This window comes from Balearica regulorum, chromosome 2 (genome assembly GCF_011004875.1).
Source record: "Balearica regulorum gibbericeps isolate bBalReg1 chromosome 2, bBalReg1.pri, whole genome shotgun sequence".
NCBI classification, from domain to species: domain Eukaryota; kingdom Metazoa; phylum Chordata; class Aves; order Gruiformes; family Gruidae; genus Balearica; species Balearica regulorum.
In genome coordinates, this window is record NC_046185.1 from 22,839,863 (window position 1) to 22,864,583 (window position 24,721).

General features: G+C 36.8%; 1 protein-coding gene across 12 annotated transcripts in view; it reads left to right on the top strand.

Annotated features, from left to right (window-relative positions):
- UBR5 (ubiquitin protein ligase E3 component n-recognin 5) overlaps positions 1-24,721 on the top strand; it is a 93,339-nt gene that overhangs the window by 39,971 nt on the left and 28,647 nt on the right. For 8 of the 12 annotated variants that reach the window (XM_075743577.1, XM_075743575.1, XM_075743576.1 and 5 more), the window contains 16 exons: positions 1,721-1,837; positions 1,922-2,032; positions 2,772-2,926; positions 4,862-4,979; positions 5,819-6,003; positions 6,766-6,875; positions 8,308-8,420; positions 15,252-15,395; positions 15,491-15,602; positions 15,729-15,883; positions 16,799-16,996; positions 18,094-18,304; positions 18,924-18,968; positions 22,316-22,442; positions 24,008-24,159; positions 24,547-24,642. In XM_075743577.1, coding sequence (XP_075599692.1) covers positions 1,721-1,837; positions 1,922-2,032; positions 2,772-2,926; positions 4,862-4,979; positions 5,819-6,003; positions 6,766-6,875; positions 8,308-8,420; positions 15,252-15,395; positions 15,491-15,602; positions 15,729-15,883; positions 16,799-16,996; positions 18,094-18,304; positions 18,924-18,968; positions 22,316-22,442; positions 24,008-24,159; positions 24,547-24,642 — 2,149 coding nt within the window. The remainder of the gene's footprint in view (positions 1-1,720; positions 1,838-1,921; positions 2,033-2,771; positions 2,927-4,861; positions 4,980-5,818; positions 6,004-6,765; positions 6,876-8,307; positions 8,421-15,251; positions 15,396-15,490; positions 15,603-15,728; positions 15,884-16,798; positions 16,997-18,093; positions 18,305-18,923; positions 18,969-22,315; positions 22,443-24,007; positions 24,160-24,546; positions 24,643-24,721) is intronic. The other 4 variants (XM_075743580.1, XM_075743583.1, XM_075743579.1 and 1 more) reach the window with 2 other exon arrangements.

The window sequence follows — 24,721 nt, forward strand, 5'->3', positions numbered from 1 at the left end:
GTTCTGCTGGCAGTTCTTTCTCAGAATATGCAGTATTTATACGATGGCAAGTATTAATCATGACACAGATAAGCATTTGTGCTACCTCTGTGCTGTGTTGGTAGATGCCCTCCAGAGCAAAATCATTCTTTTATGATTTAACTAATTCTAGATCCTGTTATCGGGGTATAAAAGGGAATTGTTTTGTGATTGCTTCTGTCCTTTCCTGCTGCCTTCTTTCTCTTCTTTCCCAAAATACTGGTGAACAATTTGAGCTGCTGGCAAGAGATTTGCTGAATCTTGTGTTATTCAAGGACACATTTGCACCTTTTGAAATGTGCACTTCTGGGCATGAAAATAGTAAAAAAAAAAAATAAAAAATAGCGTGACCCCAGATTTATGAAACAAAAAATGTTTGTACTTGTAAACTTCTGTAGCTGAAAGAAACACCCCTTCATTTAAGGGACAGATAAATGTGGGCTTTTTTTAACGGTCTGACAAGAGTTCAGCTTCCCATCAGATGGTTGAATGGCTTAAACGTAATCTAAGAGAGGCAGCTAAAGATACTGATCTGGGAAATTACTACAGAGAAGACTAGAGATCATGTGCCTGTCTTTCAGATTTGTAGCCCTAGAAGACAGCAGTTGATTTTATACTAGTTTAAGTTGTTTTTTTTCATTTTTTAAAAACTTTATTGTCCCTTAAGTGGAAGGGAACTTACAGTTGTGACGAAGTTTAGAAAGAGCATGATTGTCCTATAGGTGCATTTGCTGAGGAGCAGCGAAATGACAGGCTTTACAAATGTTTCTCAGTAAATACAAGTAAATGTTTTGTGAAATCACTCAAATTCACAGGTCTGTTGTTTGAGATCGGTTTCAATGCAAGGGGGAACCTGAACTTGGAAAAAGTGAGATTGTAACTGTTAGGTAGTAGCTGCAACATTGATATACATCCAAATGTAAGAGGGGGGGAAAACAGGGCTGTGAGATCTGGGCGAGGGACAGGATGAAGCTATTGAGCAAAATGGTACCATCTAAGTCATAGAAAGGTGCCATGTGAATTTTGATAAAATGTCAAACAAGGAGAAAAGGAGAGGAGGGGGAATAACCCATAATTAGAAGCTTTTCCAGCATGTCAGGTCATAATGAGGCATTAATATGACATGTAGCACGCTGACTTTTTTTTTTTTAAACTTGATCTTGTTTGCTGTTGTGTATTTATCTTCAGAAGTGAAAGATAAGAATTGTTTAATTGATGAGGCACTGAATTTGAAGTTGATTTCTCAGGTAGTTCGAAGATCTCTTCATGAATATACTTAGGAATGGAATTACGTTGGGTTTTTGTTCATTGCAAAAAGCCAGAATTTTAGAGGGAAACTTTATTTTTAAATGTCAGAAGTCAAGAGATCTTCCCATCTTTAATTCCACGAGCAGTGTTGTGTGCTTAAACTGTTGTGCAAGCTCTTAATAAATCGTCCAAGTTAATTGTCATGTAAATGTATTGATAAACTTCAGGAAAATAATACCTATTTCTTTCTTCCCTCGCTCTGTCAGAAGCAATAATGTTTGTGTGTGTGTGTGTGTGCATGCTGAGCTTGAGACAAGCTGGATGCATCTTTATTTTCAAATTAAATGTTCATGGGAACTCTGAAAAAAAACTTTAAAGTTACAAGTTCATTTTTTGCATTTATATATATATTTATAATATTGCTGTCTTAGACTTTGTATTTCTGTATTTGTAGGATGGAACAAAGTTCATTTCTATTGGAGCTCTGTATTCTGAGCTTGTGGCTGTTAGCAGTAAAGGAGAACTCTATCAATGGAAGTGGAGTGAATCAGAGCCTTACAGAAATGCACAGGTACGGTACATCTTTAAAAGCTTACCTTCAGGATGATTTATATGCTTTGAATATCTAAACTTGTTTGTTTGTTTGTTTCCAAAGAATCCTTCGCTACATCATCCACGAGCCATGTTCTTGGGATTAACCAATGAAAAGATAGTGCTCCTTTCTGCAAATAGTATTAGAGCAACTGTTGCCACTGAAAATAACAAGGTATGAGATGTGTGCTGGGTGTTCAATTTGACAATTTTTCAGTTACTTGCAGTATATTATGGAGAAGTTGATTCTTCAGAATCATCGGTAGTAGAAAGTACTTAAATCGTTTGTTCATTCTGTTTCTTTTCCTCTATGTGGATGTAAAAAACAAAAAAGAAACCCAACTGGCATTTTGTAAAAATGCAAAAAGGTTAAAAAAAATACGGCAGATTTACAGCTGAAACAGTGAAAAGATATCTGTTTTACCTGATTATCTGAAATACTTTTTGAAATTACTTTTTGCTCTTACAGTAGAAGCTGACACTGGTTTAAGAATAGAGAAGCTTGTTAATGTTCTTTATATGTTTACTAGAAAAACTAAGAACATTGAAGCTTTCAGTGCTTTAAAATAAGTTATCTAAAATATACTTTTCTGCCCAGTTAAGAGTGAACTCAAAACTGATTTGGTAAAGTATATGCACTTGTTGAAGTATTTTTGATGCCTCTCTGTATTTTTTTTTTTACCTTTTTTGTTTTTGTTGGGGACTGGAAATAGAGGGGAAGAATTCCTGAAAAGCTCTTTTCTGGGGAAAGAAAAGGTGGTATGGGATAAAATCCCAAAGGGAATCTTGTTTGTTTCGTTTTATTTTTTTGCTTTCAAAACCATTAAATATTACATTATGGTGCAACTAAGGGGCAACTTACCTTTTTTCTTTTGTTCCCCTACCTTCTCTGTTCCTTTCTTCCCTTCTCTTAGGTTGCTACGTGGGTAGATGAAACTTTAAGCTCTGTAGCTTCTAAGTTAGAACACACTGCACAGACATACTCGGAGCTTCAGGGAGAACGGATCGTTTCTTTACATTGTTGTGCTCTTTATACGTGTGCTCAACTAGAGAACAACTTGTATTGGTGGTAAGTAAATACTGTGTTTATGTACAACACTGTAGATCCAGTGGATTTCTTCGTGGTCTTGGCTCTGAGAAACATTGCAAAATTACTGAACCACAGTAGTTCTGAGTCGTTTAACTCTGTGTTTGAGCTTAGGTTCCCTTTTTAAAGTATATTTATTCTCTTCTTTTAACGCCTAAAGCTTTTGGATCCAGTTATAACATCTTTAAGAGAATAAGGTTATTCTTTTAGGAGATGCGTATAAATGTTTTAGTATTCAGGTATATCAGTACTACACAGAATAACCTTCTTTATGCCTTTCAGGCCTTTTTCAGATTATAAATATGGAACAAACTTACCCACATATGAGGTCCACATTCTTCTGTCAGGCTCTGCTAGGAAAAATTGGTCTGTTCGTTTGTGATCTAAATCTTAAAGAAAGGAGAAATAACATCAGATGCTCCCTCTGGAGCTTGTTGTTAAAATATAACACCTTTTAAACATTGTAAAATATGAAATCTTAGTTAAAATATTTTAACTAACAATTTGATAATTAAGCCTATTTTAAAATAAAATAACCCAAGAAAACCCCAAACCTCAAAAATAACATTCCCAAGAGAGCTCTGAAATTAATTTCTATTTTAAATGATTTCATCAAATATTAATACTGCATTGTCAGGATGCATTATTTTTGTCAGTGTGTCAGGAGTCCTTGTATTACATACCCTGCCCAAAGCTCAAGTAGCTTTTAGGCATGGATGAGTTAAATACTTGGTGATGAGTTTGAAATCAGAGTACTGAAAATTGATTCTATAAAACAGCTTCCAAATTCTAATAATTTTCTGGAAAATATTTAAGTAGAATTGTAGCTAGACTAGTAAACTTAAACACAGCTGTATTTTATTCTAACTTCTAGTCCCAAATCTCAAAATTACAGCTCTCTGGTTCTTGGTCCTTTCATTATGTTACGGCTGACATACATCAGAGAAATTACTCTTAGTATAGAAACTAATAAGCCGTAACATTGAAGATACCTGGCTATTACAATCTGCCATTTTTACTGCTTTTAGAATAATCAGTGCAATATATAAAAAAAACTTCTTATGTAATCTTTGAAAGAAATTTATTTATTAATCAAGATATCCTTTCTGGGAAGGGTTAAATGTCAGCAGTGGTGATTTTATGTTAATCAGATTGATGTAGACAGAAGCTTCTGTTACTATTGATATCCTTAGTCACAATGGTCTGTAGTACAGTGGACAGGATTTCCATTTCCAGCATTGCACAGGACTGATGCTATTCATGTTACACTTAACATGAAGGAGGTTTTCAAATAAAAGCATCTAACTCTATAACCCACTGGCTAAAACATGAAGTATCAAAATAACAAACGTGCCTAACTGCATACATAGGTGTTATTTGCAGCTAAACTGAGTGTATCCAATTACAGAAGAAGTGTCCTTTTTTCCCCCTCTTGCAGCTTTAGCCTGTCATAAGAGTCCTAGACTCCTTCAGCCATGTCCCCAGAAAGAAAGCGAGGCTTTTAAAATTTAAAAATAAAAAAACCTTATCCTGTTCCCCAATGACTGCAAATTGTGGAAATTACCACTAGTCATGGGAAAGATATCCTCGAGTTCAGAGGGGACAACCTGCCACTCGAAGGCTGTGACTGGAGCATACCCTCTGCGACAGAAGTCTTGAAACATTTTGGACTACAGGGAAAGCCGTTTGGCAGTGACGTATCTTACATGCTCTCCTTCCTCCTCCTCCTAATAAATTGGCCAGTTGAGATGAATTTGGAAAGTGGGGGTGAATATAGAAAAATATTTCATTTCTACAATACTTTGAGGTTTTGGCAAAGATGACATGGCTATATTAAGCAGAAGGAATAAACTATTCAAAGTTATAAACAGCATTTCGTTCATAGCCTTTTTTAAAATTATATGCATTTTTCCACAGGGGTGTAGTTCCTTTCAGCCAAAGGAAGAAAATGCTAGAAAAGGCGAGAGCAAAAAATAAAAAGCCGAAGTCTAGTGCCGGTATCTCCTCTATGCCAAACATAACTGTTGGAACCCAGGCAAGTGCAACTGTCACAAGTGGCATTTTTACATTGCTATATGATGAGCTTACAGCCCATTCTTAAAAACAAACAATTTAGGTTGTATTCTTGTTATGCACAAAACTTGTATTAATAATATGGAATTAAAATAGTATGTTTTAATTACATGACTAAATTGATATGTCCTGTTAGTGTTGTTATTGTTTTACAAGTATGATTATTGCTACAAACACGGAGTAACAAGCTGTACTCGTACAAAGTACTTCTGTTTTAACCTACCTACTGATTCTGTATTTTGAGAGAAAGTAAGTATAGAAATACGATTCTCAGTAGTGCACATATCATTGTAAGTGATTTGGCATGTAAGTGCCTGCACTACTACTAGAGTCTGGGTTTGTTTATGCAGTGGGATAGGCCTTTGGTTCAAGGCCTTTACCAAAAATATTAACAGCTGACACAGAAGTGTAGAATTCTTTTTGTGATTAGTGTTAGAACTAATATGAGACAAAACAGCTCCTTCCCAGAGAGCACATTTCCTTTGGTTCCCAATCCATTCTTATCGACTCTGGGATGAGTCTTTGTTTTTGGATGAATTGTCCCTTTTGTGGTTGAGCATCCAGATACTAGATATTAAACAGTTGCACTGCTAAAGTCATTGCTTTCAGCTGTGAATTGCACAACAGCTTCTGTTTTCTTAGCAAACTGCATAGTACATCATGCTGACTTTCCTTTTCATCTAGTTTCATAAGTTTTCTTATTTTTTCACTACTACATATGTCAGCAAGAAAATGCATACATATATGATTTCCTTCAGTATAATCCATTGTTCTCATAGAAATAAATATTTCTATCTGTAGGTGTGTTTAAGAAATAACCCCCTCTATCATGCTGGAGCAGTTGCTTTTTCAATCAGTGCTGGAATTCCTAAAGTGGGTGTGTTAATGGAATCTGTTTGGAACATGAATGACAGCTGTCGATTTCAGCTTCGGTCACCCGAGAGCTTGAAAAACATGGAGAAAGCTAGCAAAACTACTGAGGCAAAGTAAGTGTTGAGAACACACACGCATACACACAGAACATTGATTTGATATTCTCTTGAAATGGTTTTTATCAGGTTGAACTTTCTCCCTTCTTTATAAGATCCTAGCTTTCTTGTAAACTCTGCTAAACATGCACAAATGTTCACTGCAGGAAAGGCGTCTCAGTTGTGTGAAACCACTATAGAAATGTGAAATGCAGAAGGAATATTAGATGAAGAATTTCCTGCAGTGTTTCATAAAGTTTCCAGGATTTTATATTTGAATAACTGAAAGTGGTTTTGTTATGGAACTAACTGTTTTCAGGCCCTTCTTCATGGCATTGAGAGACCTGTTTCAGTGCCTCCATAGTTTGCAAAAAAAATCATTGGTTGACAATTGCCATTTAAATGCTTCTTAAACCAGATTTAAACCATTTCAGGAAAGACTTGAAAAAATTTAGCAGTTCTAGCTTTTCAGGTTACTGTATAAAGCTAATAATTCTTCCTGTCTTCAAATGAAGTGCATCTAAGGATGTTTATTTTCTGTAAATTTGTATTGTGCTCTGTTAATGTTATAAAGCTAATCCCTGATTAAGCAGGATAGCACCATTTCCAACATTAGATGTATAGCCTTGTCAGTTAAGGTGATTGTTTGCAAGTATGGAGTTATTTCATTAAAGTATTATTAAAGGAACATGGCTGGGACACACTGACACTTTGACAATTGTCACGGAAAAGATCTTACCTTTTTTCTTTTTTCATGCTAAGTAACACCTTTTATTCTAGACCTGAAAGCAAACAGGAACCTGTGAAAACTGAGATGGGTCCTCCACCATCCCCAGCTTCCACTTGTAGTGATGCATCTTCAATAGCAAGCAGTGCATCAATGCCATATAGTAAGTGATGTGTAGCTCATAGTAACATAAAATAGTGTGTAGATAAGAAGTTTTCATAAAAGGCAGTTCTACAAAGATTCTGTACTAATTTCAGAATCCTTTTTGGACTTTCAGCCTGAAGTGCAATATATGTAAAGGCTTTTGTAATAGACTTTAGATAATCAGTGAATTATCAGTGTTAAATTTAGAGGTATTAGTATGAGCAGTGATTACTTGATGTAAGGTGTATCTAACCAAGCATAACACTTAGTTCTCAGAATCCGAAGTATCTTTCAGGAGGTGATCAAGAGGAAGTCTGAAGATAAATTTGTTTATGTTTAATTGCAATGTGATAGTGAGGGGTTTTTTTACAGCCCAGAAGTTGAACTTCTTTTGGAAAATTCCTTTTAAGCTTGAACTGTTGTTGTACAGCTTGCATTGCAGGTGAACTTCAGTGCATAAAGCAGTAGCTTGTCAACTATTACATAAAGTAAACCTAGATGTTCTTTACTAACATACAGAAGCAGAGAAATCATCTCTCTGCTCCTGTTTCTTCTAATTGCTCATACACCGCAATTTTAAGAAGCGTTCACCTAGAGAATCAAATGGCCTCTTTCAGTGACCGAGAATCTTGTATGCTCAGATCTGCAGTACTAATTAATTTTAGTAGTAGAGTCTTTTGCTACTGATGTCTTCTTTTTTGCAGTTCTTTCAACTGTAATTTTTCAATGACTATAACTTTGCTTGGGATTTTGAACTAGTATTTGAAGTCAATTTCACAGTTAGCTTAGAAGTTCCCTGCTTCTTACTTTAAATATGTTGATAATATTAATTGTACGATGTCCTCAATTCAGGAGGTTAAAGGTTCTCGTCAGTGTTAATTTAGCCATGTTATGTATTTAAATTTGATCCTGAGTGTACTACAGTTACTGTTCAGATAATATCTTTGCAGCAAATCTAACTGTATTGTAATTGCTGTTAGCCCAAATAACTATTTTCTGCCTCATTTGCTACTCGTCTAGACGTTTACCAAACAATCCATACCTAGTGGACAAGCAGACTTTTTGTATGGGTGATATGAAGCACAAGCAGAGCTGAATGAAAGATCTTACGATGTCAGCCTTGATACTTAGAGCATGAATATCTGAGCCCTGCCAAACCAATTTATTGTATTTTAATTATTTTGCTTAAATTTCCTTAAAAATGGCTTTGTTTATCAGATAGGCTTTATTAGCGCTAATTTAATAGAAAAACATGAAAGTGGCATGGTATACTGTTAGGTAGCTCTGACTTTAGGGGGTTCTAAAGTCAGATTCTTGTTAAAGTCTAGATTTGACGGTTGATAAATTTTTTTGGGGGGGGGGGAGGTTTGGTGTTTACCGAACATTGCATTTCGATGCTTTGATTAAATATTTCAAGTCTTTTTTTTTTGGTAATTACTTTTTTGTCTCAGAACGACGACGATCTACTCCTGCCCCAAAAGAGGAGGAGAAAGTGAATGAAGAGCAGTGGTCTCTGAGGGAAGTTGTGTTTGTGGAAGACGTTAAGAATGTTCCTGTTGGCAAGGTTTGTCTAAAATACACTGTCCCACCGTCTTTGGAGAGGAAAAAAAAAATTTCCTTTTAGATAAGCTAACTGTTAAAAGAATCACAGTTTTGGGGATGCTTGAGAACGTTTCTGACTGGTATGACTTTTGTTGATTTTTATTTGTCTGTAACACATTGATAGTAATAGACTGAATGCGTTGTGAATAAAACTTGCTGAATCTTAAAAAATAACATTCTGGTACTTTAAGTTGAACCACAATATTAAGAAAAGCAGATATGGTTTTATCCAAAAGAATATTTCTGGTGACTTGAGCAATAGCTCCCACAAGTCCAGTGAAACTGAAAATTTACACGTTGTGGCTGACTTTTACATACACATCAGCTGAATGTTTGGGTGAATGTCATGCTCTGCAACCAAAGAACAGAAATGTTTTGATTAGAAATAACATGCTTCATTAATATGACTATAAAGTTATTTGATTTATTACTCCAGGAAAATGGTTTGTTTGGTCCTTGTATTTTTTTCTTTTTCTCTCTAGTAAAACTTTGACTAAGAGTGCTATAGAGGAGAATACTCCATTTCTCCTTTGGCATTGCTGTGTGATGTTAGGAGGGATTAGGTCATCTAGACTGTTCTCTGCTATGCTTTTCAAAAATAAGAGCAGCAGGAAAGCCAATAAAGGTTTTCCACAAAATGAAAAGGTTGGATTGCCTTCTACTTGATTCATAGAAGATTTAAAAAAAAAAAAAAAAAAAAAAGGTTATCAGAAGAGGAAATAACTGTTCAACAGAAGGCAGTTGGATTAGTCAGGCTATTTTACCTGTATCCTTAATGGCTGTAATTGTGCAGGAGTGGAAGATTTGCCTTGAGCAATATCTTTGAAAGGAGGAGGCCTGCAATGAATTTTCATTATCAAGTTTGGGCCAGTTCTGCAAAAGGGAGTGTGGAGCAACTTAGTTCATTGAAACACTTCAGTTTCTGTAAATGAGGTTTTGACCCTTTAGTTGAAGTTGCTGAAACTGTTGTTCTCCTCTCATACCAGCTTTGGGAAAGCCCCTGTTGTTCTTATCTGTCCTTCCTGGTTTAGATTCTAGGATTTTCAGGACAGAGACTGTTTTACTATTTCTGTATACAGTTGTAAAGGTGTATATCTTTGTGCACTGCGTCAAGAAGAACTATTGTAATAAATATAGAAGAGCTTGAATTTTTATATGTTGATATTTTCACTGAAGTGCTAAAACCAGTAAGTGGGCTGTCTTCTGAATGGAGTTACTGGTGCTGAGTCTATTCTATATCAGTCATTTAAGGCAAAGATGCCTTTTTTCTTCATAAAGCATGCTGTCCTTTTCCACTGATGTATATGGTCATTCACTTTTTTCCTTTTACAGTTTTGTAACACTTTATCTTTAAAGTTTAGATAGAATCCAGCAGACAAAGCCATATTTTTTTTTTTTTTTGCTTAGCAGCATTCAGCTTAAAGACAGAAATACAGTTTATGCCTTGTTATATGGTCTGTTTCTAATTTGGATCAGCTGTGTGATTGTATGAAAAAGACTGAAGGCACTTCGGTCTGCAGAAGGGTTACTCTTTGCAGTGTTCTCCTACAGGCTCCAGAATAGCTCATGTTGTTCATTGTGAAACAGTAATGTTTGTAATTCAGCTTGTTGTGAGTTGAATTAAGTGCAAAGATGATTTGAATTCTGAACAGTCTGACTGTTCTGTGCATAAATAATTTTTGAATGTGTACAGAGGTTCAGACTGCAAAAACATAAGAGCCCAAACCCATATTATTAAGACTTCATGGGTTAAGAAGCTCAACCCTTTGGAGTCTACCCAGATATACCTTCATCTGGTCTTCCATGGCCTTTTGTTTACTGAATGATGTTCGAACAAGTCCCATACTTGATGTATTGATATGGATGGCCTCAGTGGCCTGAGCATCCTGCATGAGAATATACTATTCCTACATAACCTGGGAGTTTGTTACCTTTAGTGTTTGAGAAAATTAGAAAGGCTTTGAAGCATTGTTTTAAGTACTTTATGTTTATAAAGCATGGTGTCAATAGAACAACACTTAGCTTCTCTCAAAGTGCTGTTATTGAGTAAAATATGTATTCATGGAGCATCTGAATATTGGAACATCTTTGAAAAATACACGCTGGTAATTTAGCATATGTTTTTTGACCACACATGAAGTGAATTGCACTAAACTAATTGATCTGCGAGGCCAAAAATCTTGCCTTATGTAATGATTCAGATCTGAAGTAGTAAGTAGTAAGAGTAACAAAAAACTGATCTCTGTCCTGGAAGACCAATGGAATGAAAAAGCCCAACACTCATCTCTTCTGTTTTCTGCGGTGGTGAGAAATCTGATGGAGTCTTCTTTCAGTGTAGTTTAGAAAAGAGATGGACTGAAATAAGCCTTTGTTACAGCTCACTGGTATCGGAGGTATAGAAGCTGGTTTTGTCCATCCTAAGCACTTTGGGATATTCTGCTTACCCACATTAGCTTCTGGATCTCCTCTTCTGGAATGGCTTATCTGGAACCACTGTTAGAACAAAAGGGTAGGGAACCTGGGTTGGAGCTGCTTTTTTCTTCTTTGGCAGCTGCAGTTTGTTTTGGTTGGAGACTTTCCATTGGCAGTGTTCAAGGCGTCCCCAAACTGCCTCTGTTCATCAAAGTCATCCTCAGTCAGGTGAGACTTCTGTGTATTACCAGTTTTATAGTTCCTATCCTCAGAAAGCTTATCAGTCCTAGGAATTTTGTGAAACACAAATTTCAGTTGAGTAGTTTGTTCTTTAACTTGTACTTTGTGTTGTATTATTTCAGTCAGTCACTTGAACTTTGATTTTTATTTGATTTCTGTCTGAGATTGAAGCCTTCCAATGAGAAGGATAAGATGAAAGAGTTCAGGCTGGATATAGTCCCAGAAGAGTTACCTAATCCTTATTAGGAATCTGGTTTTAATCCTTCGAAGTTGAGTATTTTAAAAATTGTGTCAGTATTTCTTTGGAAGTGCTCATTCTACTTTGAGAGTAGAGGTAGAAGCCTTTTCTGCAGTGTTAAAATTTCTTCCATTCCAACAAGGAGACTGGATAAATAAAAAATGTGTTTTCCCTGATCTGCTGCTGCTGTGTCTTGAGAGGGAATATGGTGATTCTGGAGAGGGAAAGATTCTAGAGATTACCAGTGGATCTAAACAGGTTTGTGTCTGAAAGACCCAAGTGCTGGTAGTCAACTTTGTTATTTTTAGAGGCTACTCAGCCTATTGGTAATGTGATTTTAAATGAACAACCGTAAGAGGGAACAGGGGAGGAGAAGCAGGTCTCAGGACCTGCCTCCACCTTCTTTTGAGGAAGGGACTGCAGTTGAATATTTTCTGCCAATCTGTATGCTTTGGCATTGTGGTTTAAAGGAGTGTGGCAATGGGTAGATAGTAAGGGTAAAGGAGATAACACATATGTTCAGAGAATCACAGAATAGTTTAGGTTGGAAGGGACCTCAAAGATCATCCAGTTCCAACCCCCCTGCCATGGGCAGGGACACCCTCCACCAGACCACGTTGCCCAAAGCCTCATCCAACCTGGTCTTAAACACTTCCAGGAAGGGGGCAGCCACAGTTTCTCTGGGCAACTTGTTCCAGTGCCTCACCACCCTCACAGGGAAGAATTTTTTCCTTATATCTAATCTAAATCTACCCTCTTTCATTTTAAAAATATTACCATGTTTCAGCTGTTTCAGTTTATCAATTCATTTTTTTCTTCCATTGAAAAGAAACATCAAATCTTGTTATATTGTATTTGAAAATACTCTAAAAAGATATTTTGCTTTTGGAAAAAATCTTTAAACTTTAATTTTGTTGCTTGCTTTTTTCATTTGTTTGATTAAGTTCTTCTAATTTAGTCCTAATAAGGCAAACATTTGTATATATAGTTCAGTAAAATGCTTATTTTTATATATTTTTATATTTTTATATATTTTTATAATTGATGAGACTTTTCCATTAGCAATATGAACAGTGTAAGTACTTTAGTTCTGTAAGCTAAAGTGTCTAAATCTTTAAGCTCTTGCATTTTATTTTTGTTAATGTGTTTTTCAGTGAATTCAGACTCATATAATTTCAGTTAGAGGCATGTGGATGTTGCTCATTTATCTTGTTTAGTGCCAGCCTATTATACTACATCTCTGCTTTGGAGCTTTCTATGCACAATTGCTATCAAGTGTTTCACTCAAGCTCCTGGTTGCCTGCTACATCAATGGATAATTTTATTTTCTTTCTCTGTAACAGCCAATAGCTGTAGTAGTAACTGTTTAACTAAAGAACTGCATTTTAGTTCCCCTTTGAAGAGGTGAATTTCTTCTCACCAAATCTTAATAAACATATTTTCCAGTTTTTAAAGGTTTATGATTTTCTTCTTGAACCACAAAATGGGAAAGAAAAAAAAATTGGCATGTGGACTCTGAAAGAGTTCCAGCACTTTAAAAACTGTCAGCATTTCTTTGAACACGTGAAAAGTGATGTAAGCGAAATGTGATGTAGGTGAGAACACTAAAAGCAGCCACAAAGCATGTAGAAGAAAACTTTTATTTATGGAGATAGGATATGTTAAATATTTGGGGATTGTGCCTTTTCTTAAGGTGTGTTTCTTCCCCTCGCCCCCCTCTGATTATAAATTTGAAGCTTCATAAACAAGATTTCATATGCCCTGCTAGACATTGACCATTTAGAATCTTCTGTTCTCAGCAACAGCCCAAATTCACAAAGCGTTTTTGGCAGTATTTACTAATTAAAATAAATAAAACCAATAAATCTACATGTCAGACTAGAAGCTGTGATCGAAGCATTGGCAAGTGATTGCAGGTTTACAAGTTAGTCTGATTACCTTAAAAACAGCCGGTGAAGGGTCTAGAACGAGTCTTATGAGGAGCAGCTGAGGGAACTGGCGTTGTTTAGCCTGGAGAAAAGGAGGCTGAGGGGAGACCTGATTGCTCTCTACAACTACCTGAAAGGAGGTTGTAGCCAGGTGGGGGTTGGTCTCTTCTCCCAAGTACCAAGTGATAGGATGAGAGGAAATGGTCTCAAGTTGCCCTAAGGGAGGTTTAGATTGGATATTAGGAAAAATGTCTTCACCAAAAGGGTTGTCAAGCACTGGAACAGGCTGCCCAGGGAAGTGGTTGAGTCACCATTGCTGGAGGTATTTGAAAGACATGTAGATGTGATGCTTCGGGACACGGTTTAGTGGTTGGACTTGGCAGTGCTGGGTTAATGGTTGGACTTGATGATCTTAAAGGTCTTTTCCAACCAAAATGATTCTGTGATTCTATCTTAATGTACCTTGATTAAATTGCTTTACCAAATGATGACTTTTGTCTAGAGTGTTGTCTTGTGAGTTTCAACAGAAATCTGTCTTTGTATAGTCTAGATCAGAGTTAATGTTCATGAATCTTTTGGCTAGGTCTGATTGTTGAAAATTTTGGGTAGTATTCTTACAGCTGTCAGTGATGCTCTACTACTAGAACTAGGAACCGCAATAATCTTTGTTACAAAAATCTGCTAATACTTTCTCTAGTATGCTTGATAGGCTGCACCTAGCTAGAGAAATTGGGAGAAAACATGGAAATGCCTGTATTTTTATAACCTACAATACCTTGAAAATTTGAGTGATGGTTTTTATTGTTGGGACATGTTAGATAAAGTTGATTACGTCTAGATCGTTAATATTGCTTTGTAAGCACTTTCTGTGTCGAAACTATTGAGAAATTAGGGCCTGATCAAGGTTGATAGTTGCTTGTATCTAGTTTTGATCAAGACTGAGAGCATACCAAGATCTTATTTCTACTCAAAATTAAACCATTTTCTGTCCTTCCCCCTGCCCCCTTCCCTCTTAGCTTTGTTTTCCTTTTGAGAAAATATGGTCTCAACTGGAAACTCAAAGAGCTTTGCTGTTTGGTGATAGCAGAAGATGTTTCTTTATCAAGGAAGCCTATTTTGACAGTTCTGATTAGATATGCATGGCAGCAACTCTTTAGAGAGGCTCACAGTCTCAGAAATGACTGTGTCAGTGTGGGGTTGAATAACTTCCATTGCCTTGGGGGGCAGAGAAAGACACAGATGCATGAAGTGTGTCTGGGTAGATTTGTCTGTATCCTTCAGTCCTAAGGGACTGAGTGGAGAACTTTATCATTGAGTGTAAGGAATAAGTAATAGACTCATACACCAACACTTCTTTTTTCCACTGTGCACGGTCATCTTGAGGAATTAGCAGCAGGACTCTGCAACAGAGGCTTTAAAAATGTAGATGGGGGGAGGGGGAGGGAGTGATTTCCTGTTTCTTTGTAGTACAAGAGCTAAGAGCACTTAAAGACCTAAGAGGCTCAGCGTAGATGTTTTCTGTTGAATTGTTAGCTAATGTTTTAAACTTTTTGCCACAAGAATAGTGTTTATTTTCAAAAGTGATTGAACAAATTAATAAGAGAAAGGTCTGTTCAGGCTATTAAACATGAAGTTGTCCTGCTGTTTCCAGAAGCTGGAAAGACACCAGGGAAGTATCAGTAGGAGCTTCTCTAGGCAGTTGGTGCTGGTTCCTGTTGGACATAGGATGTTGAAGTGGGGGGACCTTTAATCTGATTCAGGATGCCTATGAAGTCATTAGGATATCCAAGTTGTGAAGAGTTCAGTAATTTTAGCAAAACAGCAAGGCTCATGACCAAGAGCTGTAGAATTTTATCACTGATCATTATAAACTTTTTTCTTCTCCTGATAAAGGTCTGGTTTATTTTGAAGCAAACAAACCTAAACAGTTTCTATTCAAAGCTTTTGTTAAAACTATAATGTATTCTGCTTGTAGGTGCTAAAAGTGGATGGTGCTTATGTTGCTGTGAAATTTCCAGGCACCTCCAGCAATGCAAACTGTCAGAGCAGTTCTAATTCAGATCCTGATCCTTCTTCTCTTCTCCAAGACTGTAGGCTGCTCAGAATAGATGAACTGCAGGTATGTCTTTGTGAAACATTGAGAAAACAATCAGTATTTTGAAATGTCAGCACTGTGTGCTTAATTGCATCTTAAAATTTTACATTTCTTTTCAGGTTGTAAAAACTGGTGGAACTCCAAAAGTTCCTGACTGTTTTCAAAGGACACCTAAAAAGCTGTGTATTCCTGAAAAAACAGAGATCCTAGCAGTAAACGTAGATTCAAAAGGTAAGTAGGACTTGCCCCGTAAGATACTCTGTTGGTATTAGTAATTCTTTAAAAGTGCTTTAGGAGTTCTTTTACTGGATGCCATCAGTAAAAGACATTAACTTTTTTCTTTATGTATCTTTGAAGGGGTGCATGCTGTTCTGAAAACTGGGAACTGGGTTCGATACTGCATATTTGACCTTGCCACAGGAAAGGCTGAACAGGAAAATAATTTCCCTACTAGCAGCATTGCGTTCCTGGGTCAGAATGAGAGAAGTGTTGCTATTTTTACAGCTGGACAGGTTTGTGGTTTTGTATCTCAATCATTTAACCTCACTGCACTTCACTTATGTCATCTTTGAATGGGATGGTATAGCCTTCTGTAAGGCTTTTCCAAAGACTGGCAAAGAATAGATCTTTAAATGGGTTATGAAAGACTTGCTGCTGCCATTAATATTTTGAAGGCACAAGGGGAATAGTACTTTCAGTAATCTTATTCAAATTCTACCTTGAATAAAAGGTAAAAAAGGGGAGGAAAACCTTGAGAGAGTAGTTCCTGTGTTAGTGTAAACTTGTTATCTAGCTATATTTTGGAATTGGGTCAGATGAAAATCCACTCTTGAGAATAAATGGAAATGTGAACAAAAAAAATCTTTATTTGATACTAAAAATGATATATCAAGATTTTGTGCAACTCTTTCTACTATCCAATGTTATGTATCTTATTTTATCTGATCATACAGCTTGATTACACTGTGCAGGCATCCATGAGGAGATCCGAGAAAAAAATACCGAAACCATTTTCGTAACTGCCAGAAACACAATATACTTTGCTTAGGATAGTTGAAGGAAACATTTTTTGCAAAAGAACTGAATTTGAATGTTTCATTTCAATATATTTAACTTTTTCTGAAGCATTTAAGTAAGCTAAAAGTATAGGTACTATATGTTTCATTGGTAATGTTTCCTAATGAATGTATGTCATAAAGAAGATACTTTCAGTAGTATTTACTATGTTAAGCACATTTCAGGCATTTGAGAAAGAGAATCTGGTATCTTATGCTGTGCCACTTGTAATCATAGGAGACAATGGCATAAATGAGAATTTTCGGTAAACTGTTCTCATTATTGGCAGTCAAGCAGAACTAGACCTTTTGGGAAGGATAATAGTTATAAATTGTCGAGATTTAACGATAAAACTTTTTTCCCAAATGTAGGAATCTCCTATTATTCTTAGAGATGGAAATGGTACAATCTATCCAATGGCAAAAGATTGCATGGGTGGGATACGAGACCCTGATTGGCTTGATCTTCCACCTATTAGTAGTCTTGGAATGGGTGTTCATTCCTTAACAAATCTTCCTGCTAACTCGACCATCAAAAAGAAAGCTGCTATTATCATTATGGCTGTTGAGGTAAGATATTTTCTTTACTACAGAATTATGTGCTTTTTTTTCTCTTGCTTTTATAAAGTTATGCTTAAAGCAGCTTTGTGTTTAGATACTGATTTGTATTTTCACTATTTCAGAGAAACTAATTTCAACAGAAGATTCTCTTAGAAACATGGAAACACAAAAAGATTAACATACATAGTCAAGTGACTATCCATTCTGGGGTTGCATAGCTTCTGTATCAGGCTTTTAACTAGTAATATTTTTGTAGGAATTACTTCTAAAACTATTACCTTTTTATGTATACTGCCAGTATATAATTTTATTTGTTTTATGGGTGCACAGTTTTTCTGAGGGATCCAACAACTTGTTTTCTTGTTAATGCAATACTTTTTTATTCTTTTTTACTTTTTTTAATCTAATATTTGGACTATATATTAGGAAATTATGAGAGTCAAGGGAAGATTTTTTCACTTGAATTGCCTGTAGAGTTCTGTACTCATCTGTGGTGCTGTATGAATAGTTCTGCTGTGAATTTATGTATGAAGTTTGTATAAACCCATCAGTGATTTGGCGCAGTTTAGTTAATCTGCTCTGTGCTATGCTGCCACCAGGAGGTATTGTGTACCTGTTAGACTGACATTGATTTCACAGTGGAGTATTCTATCACTGTGGAAAAGCTTGTTATATATGGGCTGAGCCTCCCAGACCTTCAACAGCTTCTATTCATTCACTTCTCAGCATGCATATTGCTCTTCTAAAACAAATATGTAAGAGCTAGTTGATGTAGACTCCTTAGGTTTTTTTCAGTTGTACCGCTTTTCCCATGTTACGTGTAGCCATGAGACAGAAGTAATCTTTTGTGAGCCTGATAGCTTCTGCTGCTTAAGCCTCTCCTTTCCTTTGACTTGTCTGTGCCTGAATGCATGCTGGTTTCTGTTTTTAACAGTGCTATAATTGAGATGATGCATATTCTCAACAGTTCCTGCACTGACTTCTAGCCAATGTCCTTGGTGTAGAACTATTAATATCAAAAACAGAAAACTAGAAGTACTTAGAAAACTTGTATGTCTGCCTTTTGTATTTTAAATTGTTAAAATATTTTGTTCTTTTGAGTACAGAAGCAAACTTTAATGCAGCACATTCTCCGATGTGACTATGAGGCTTGCAGACAATACCTGATGAATCTTGAACAAGCAGTTGTCTTGGATCAGAATCCACAAATGCTGCAGACGTTCCTTGGCCATAGATGTGACGGAAACCGCAATATTCTGCATGCTTGTGTGTCTGTATGCTTTCCAACCAGCAACAAAGAAACGAAAGAGGAAGAGGGTGAGCTCAACAATACAATGAAAATAAACTTTTTATGCATTTTCAAGAACACTTGACATAAAGGCTGCATTCTTCATAAATGGGTACCTTAAAATTTAGCACCTCAAATGTGTCCTAGCCTTTCAAAGGTGCAGAGACAACATTTTTTCTTACTCTCACAAGGATTTATAAGAATTTAATACTTAAGAACACTAAGCTGTTTTTATTGATTGTAAAAGACAAACTTCACATTCACATGTTAATTTTAGATGAAAACAATTATTTTTTCACCTTTATATCACTAGTATCCCCATTATATCACTAGCAAATTTTTAAGAGAAGCGGTATTTAATACTTTTCAAGTGTTAGAGTATATGTTAATACCTCCAATAAGAAATGCTACTTGCAGTTGACATGGATTAATAAATGTGAAACAATGACCTTCTATTAATGCCAGTTACTGACACCATTTAAAATGTCTATTAAATACTGTTATGTAAAAAGTATTTTAACAGAAAAGGTTGCTAAGTCAAGCACTCAAAAATTAGGAAATGCCAGAATTAAGTTTACCCACGTGCTGTACATGGGTGTGCGTTGTGAAATGGTCTTTAATTACACCCTCATACTATTTTTTCCACAGGACTACCTCATTCAGTGCACAAGATGGACGGTGCTCACCGAATGGGTAGCTATTCAATATTTCTTTTTATCCTCATCATTCAGTGTGTGGCCCCATTCCTTACTTATTGCACACCATACAAACCCTGCACTGAATAATGAATGAACTTCCTTGTGGGATTTTTGTATGGTGCTGTCATTGAATTTTAGTCATTTATAGACCTTAATTGTTCCTCATATCCCTATTTGTAAAATGGGGTTAATGCTGCAGCTTTCTCATGTCTTGAAGGTATTCTAGCTTGAAGTTTTTCTGTATTCAAAGCTATTAACTAATTTTGAGGGTTCTGTTTGAGAAACCTAGGGCCTGATCTCATTTTTTTTTGAGTAGGTTTAGAGCTGGATTAATAGTAGTTTTAGTTGTTCTGTGAATGTTAATTATTTCTGAGAGTCAGGCACCTTTTTAGGTATCCAGAAATGAGTAGAATGTATCACAATCATCTGTAAAACCTTGTTTCACAAAGTTTTGTGTGCTGTTAGATGTGGCAGAAATAGGTTCCAGTTTTCCAAAGTGATGTTCAGTGGCATTAAACACAAGACAACGCTTCCCCCTCTCCTTGCCAAGCTGTTGCTGCCTTACTACACACCTTCCAAATGTTGCAGCAAACAAGGCATAGACAGCTTGCTCATTATACAACCCTTCATCTTTAGTGTGTCGTCCATCCTGTGCACTGATTGAGGCAGGGGTCTTGTTGGGGGGAACGGGACACAAAAAAACCCAAAACAAACAAAACCCAACTGTGTAACTGAAGATTGTTTTACTATAAGCACACAAGGAAGCTGAAATAAGGATGCATGGGCAAACTTAATCTGACTTTTCCTAATTTGAGTGCTTGTCTTTGCAACCTTGACATTTTTTCAGTAACTTCATTTGGATGTAATTTAACTTTCTGAAAAATGAAAAATGTGAACTTGATAGACTTTTAACACCCCTCTGCCTCTCTCTTTCCCCTTACAAAAATTGTTTTAATAGGGCATTCATATCTTTAGATTCAAATCACATTCACCTTCCACTGTAACTGTTAGTGATGGATATTAAGACAAGCTTATTTTCTGTGTATCATCTGGAGGGCAGTGGTGACTAATATTACTGTCTGTAAGTTATACAGCCATCTGTTAAACTGTAAAAGAAGTTTGATTTAAGAGTAAAGGCTTCAATTCCGGACTTTACACGTGATGTTCCTTAACAATTACAGAACATACTGCCCCTTCCCAGCCACTACCTGCCTGAGATCCTTCACTCTTCTTCATATAAATTCTCCCTTAAGTGCCAGAAAGGGAATATTGAGGGCAGGGATAAGCTTGCTTTGCCCGCCCCCCCCCCCCCCCCCCCCCCCCCAGAATCCTGTGCCTAGTTTCACCATAGCTCCTGCAGCATTGGATAAATGAATCACAGGAAAAGCGGCCCCAGGCCTGCAAAGCTGGGGGAAGGCTGCTCTCTTTCTCTGTGATTTGGTGTCTCCTCAGTCTTGCCAATAGAAAGGATCTTGGAAAAGACAGGTCCAAAAGAAATGTCCAAAGCGTGTGAAATCATTAAAAGTTACCATACTAAATTTCAGATAATCTTGCTGAACAATTACAAACTGAGTTTTTTATATAGAATTGGGACAGATTCATTAGACAACAGAACAGCAGATTACCTATAGAGCCAGGGCATTTACAATTGATGGGTCTCCAAAAATGAATACTAACTTCATAAGTGGGACAGTGAAAATTCAGTTACAGTTTACTGTGGGACCAAGGATAGGTAAAAGCTCTATGCTGCAGAGAACAGTTGTAATGCTTGAGGGATCACTCTCAAGAACTGTGACCCTCTGTGTGAGGGGTGCAGAAATACTATGTGATGGGTCAGGAGTTAAGAGAACTAGTGGATCTTAGAAAGGAGTACAGCACAAATACAATGGCAATTCATTTACAACTACAGGTCAAGTAGCATAGAAGTAAGGGCACAAGAGTAATGTTTACGAAGTGCTTGATACTCGTCAGCTGTGGCTAGTAGGTGATTTTTATCTAAGAAACCTGCACATGCTTGAGAGCAAACAAAACCTAAGATCTTTGCTAGTTCAGGTAGTCGTGAGTGGAAGGATCTAAAGAATAAACGTACAATACAGACTATACTAAATATACAAAGCTGACAAACACCATCGAATTACTTCATTCTATGAACTTAAAGGTATTAATAGTACATTCTTGTTCAAAGAAGAAGAAAAAAGGAATTATCGAGGTTGTAGTACTGTCAGTGGGGAAAATGTGCATTTAGAGGATGATGACTGTCAGTTTGAAAAGCCTTTAAATGGAAAGTGAGCACTAGCCATAGCAACTTCAAGACATGTCCTGAAAGAACGATCAGTCACTTCAAGGAAATTTTTTTCCTTTTTCAGAAATACACCTATTCCTTCTAGTTCATACCAAAAATTGTCTTTCTGTTGAAACGACAATTACTCCTCTCCTGGCCTGTATCACGTTGAAAGTGGCTTCTCTTTCAGTTCTTTCTGGATCCGTGGCTGTAGTGATTCATAATTTGCTATGTAGTAGCAATGCAATCTTTAATTGTTAGTAAGTCCTAGAGAAGCAATGACTGTTACTCTAAGCAAGCCTTGTACAGCTGACTTTACTGCTTTATCTGTGTATTTATCTTGCAGATAAATGAATCTACAGTAGGTCTTTGATTCAGATGGCTGCGTCAAGTTGTACTGTAACTGTACAGCTAGGCAATTTTTTTTATTTTGTATGGCACTTGGCACAATTCAGTCCTCATTATTACTAGAACATTTAGGTGTTATGGTGCTTAGGGATTTAGATGTTAGAAGAAATGCTCATTCTTTCTGATGTCAGCTGATTGTGCTACCTTATTATACTCATAACAGTTTTCCTAAGCACGCTCATAAGTAGAGTGTGTATCTTACAAGCCCACAACTTTGCATTGTTGTTCATAGCTGCTCATTGTGAAGTGTGTTTGGTTTTTGGGGTTTTTTTGTGGTGTTCTGGGGTGGTATTGGTTGTCATTATTTTTGAAGCCTTGACTCAGCAAGTGTCTGGAATCAGCTATGTGATAGGTCCTTGTCTCTTGATGATACCAAAAACTCAAAGCTTGTTCTGGAATTTGGATGCCTTGAATTTCCTTCCTTGATGGCCATTTAGAAACCAAACCCAGTCAGAATCATGGTTAATCTCGTCCAAAATAAAAACCTACTCTGACCCTCTACCTCTTTAAAAAAAAAAAAAAAAATCTATATATATACACACACACACACACATAGGGAACATCTTATGATTAGTACATTTCATACTTTATACTCCTTCCTTATAATTTTCCCAAGTGAAATTTTGACACTAACACTTTTGTTAATTTTTCAGAAGCAGAGCGCTCTGAAAGGAATACATTTGCTGAAAGGCTCTCGGCTGTGGAAGCTATTGCAAATGCAATCTCTGTTGTGTCAAGTAATGGTCCAGGAAATCGAGCAGGATCATCAAGCAGCAGAAGGTAAACTGACTAACACATTCTTTTTGTTTTCTGTATGCTAATTTCCATGTTAATTACCAATCTCTTACTAATTCTTTCCTTCAGTCTAGTTTAAGAATGGGCTCCATTGCTAGTTTAAAGTTAGATTTCACTACTTCAACCACCAAACTAGAGCTGTGGCGGGTTTTTTGAAGCCTTTTCTGGTGTGAGAACCGATAGTGGGATATTTCTAAACAAGTTCTGTTTTCTGGGTTTGGGGCATTGTCATCTCAGTTGTAAAGTGGAAATGCTCCTCCTTGTGGGGAAAAGGAATTTGGGGATAAGATCTAGTGTTCTTTACCAAGGAGAATTGAGTATCGTGGGAGTACTGTAATAGCACCCAGGCTTGTTCTTTTAAGAGAATTTCTGAGGGAGGTGATCACTTACGCAGATAAATAAATAGTGGAGGGTGTCCCTGCCCATAGCAGGGGGGGTTGGAACTAGATGATCTTTGAGGTCCCTTCCAACCCAAACCATTCTATGATTCTAATACTGAGATCAACATAACACCTGTAGGGAAGAACTTAAGTTGATTCTTTCTATCCTAAGCAATTGTTGTTATAGTAGGAGTCCTTTGTATCAAGGTGGCTCCAAAGGATAGGTTTCTGACCCTGACTGAATTCTAATTTCCGATGACATTTAAGTTTTCCTTTTTCCATGATGGTAACTGAGTGGTGCTTATGTCAAGGGAATTTGGTGATATCTGTACTGAATTCTAGTTAGTTTTCAGAGCACTCTGAGGCCATAGTTTATTTTTTTTTACTTAGCTCTGTAGTTAAAGCAATTGATATGACAATGATGTCTTTATCCTTCCCAAGCTACAGTCCTCATCACTGTGATCTTTTTTTGATATGGGAGATAAGGGTTGAAGCTTCCCTCCCACATTTTGTAGGAGACACTACTCTTAAGTGCATTAAAAATAACCCAAAACCAAACCACGTTTATGTTTACACCTCTTTGTTTGTATCACACTGGGTTCTTTGGCTCCTACCTTATTCCTACCACCTTTCCCTCTACAGCATTTCTTGAAACTGTTTACTGACCGTCCTCAGGAAAGTAGTACTTTCACGTGCAATAATTTGAAACAAATAATTCCTTCAAAAAAAATTTTTTAAGCCCCATTTTTATTCTTTCATTAATCTCTTCTTGCAGTTAGATTTTAAAAACCAGCAGCAACAAGAGCAAATCCTTGCACAAGCTTAACACCCCTGGCAATGCGTTTGGGGTAAAAGGACTGTCAAACAGTAGTAATAATGCCCATCAGCTGCCTCTCACTGCAAGAGGCAGTGCTGTGGTGACTAGGGATGTGTTCTGGGCTCAAATCTATCTTGATACATTACTGGCTGACTCTTCTTCTAAGGCCATTATATTCTGTTGCAACAAAACGGAATACAGGAATGAAAAATACCTTTTTGCCCATTCTTCTCTATGGTGAAGAAAAAAGGAGATAAGAGTTTGGTTTCTGTTTTCAGTGTGAAATTCTGCTTTAAAATGTTCTAATTATAAATGAAAATGAGATCGTGTTTTTACCTTGGTTTTGTATTCAGTTTGAGATTAAGGGAAATGATGAGAAGATCCTTGAGAGCTGCTGGGTTGGGCAGACATGAAGCTGGTGCTTCATCAAGTGATCACCAGGACCCAGTTTCTCCACCAATAGCTCCTCCCAGCTGGGTTCCAGATCCTCCTGCGATGGATCCAGGTAAGTCTGCTCATTTATCCCATTAGACCATAGAATGAGAGATTTAATGAAGGAACTGATGGCTTTTAAGGTGGATCACTTAGATTTCAGCATGAGACTAAAATACCTAATGTCATGGAGGTAGCAAGACATGCTTTAAGAGTTTACTGAAGAATTAAAAGCTGTTTTTAAATCCAGTATGTGTCTTTCTACCGCTGGCGTCAAACTTCTGTGAAGTGTGTTTTGTAATGTTGAGTTGTGTTACTAATCTAGGAATGTGGCCGTTTGTAGGAAAAAGTACCAATTAAATACAGAAAACCTGCAGTGTGTTAGACATTGCAGAAAGAGCATGTTGTTAGGGATGTTTTTATGTATTGATATACATCCTGCTGTTCTGTTTACTGAAAGATGGTGACATTGATTTTATCCTGGCCCCCGCTGTGGGATCTCTTACCACAGCAGCGACTGGCACCGGCCAAGGACCTAGCACCTCCACGATACCAGGTGAGGACATGCCGCTTATCTGATTACATTTTAGAAGAAAAATAATCTCAAAAGCTGTCTTTGCTTGCACAGACTTTCT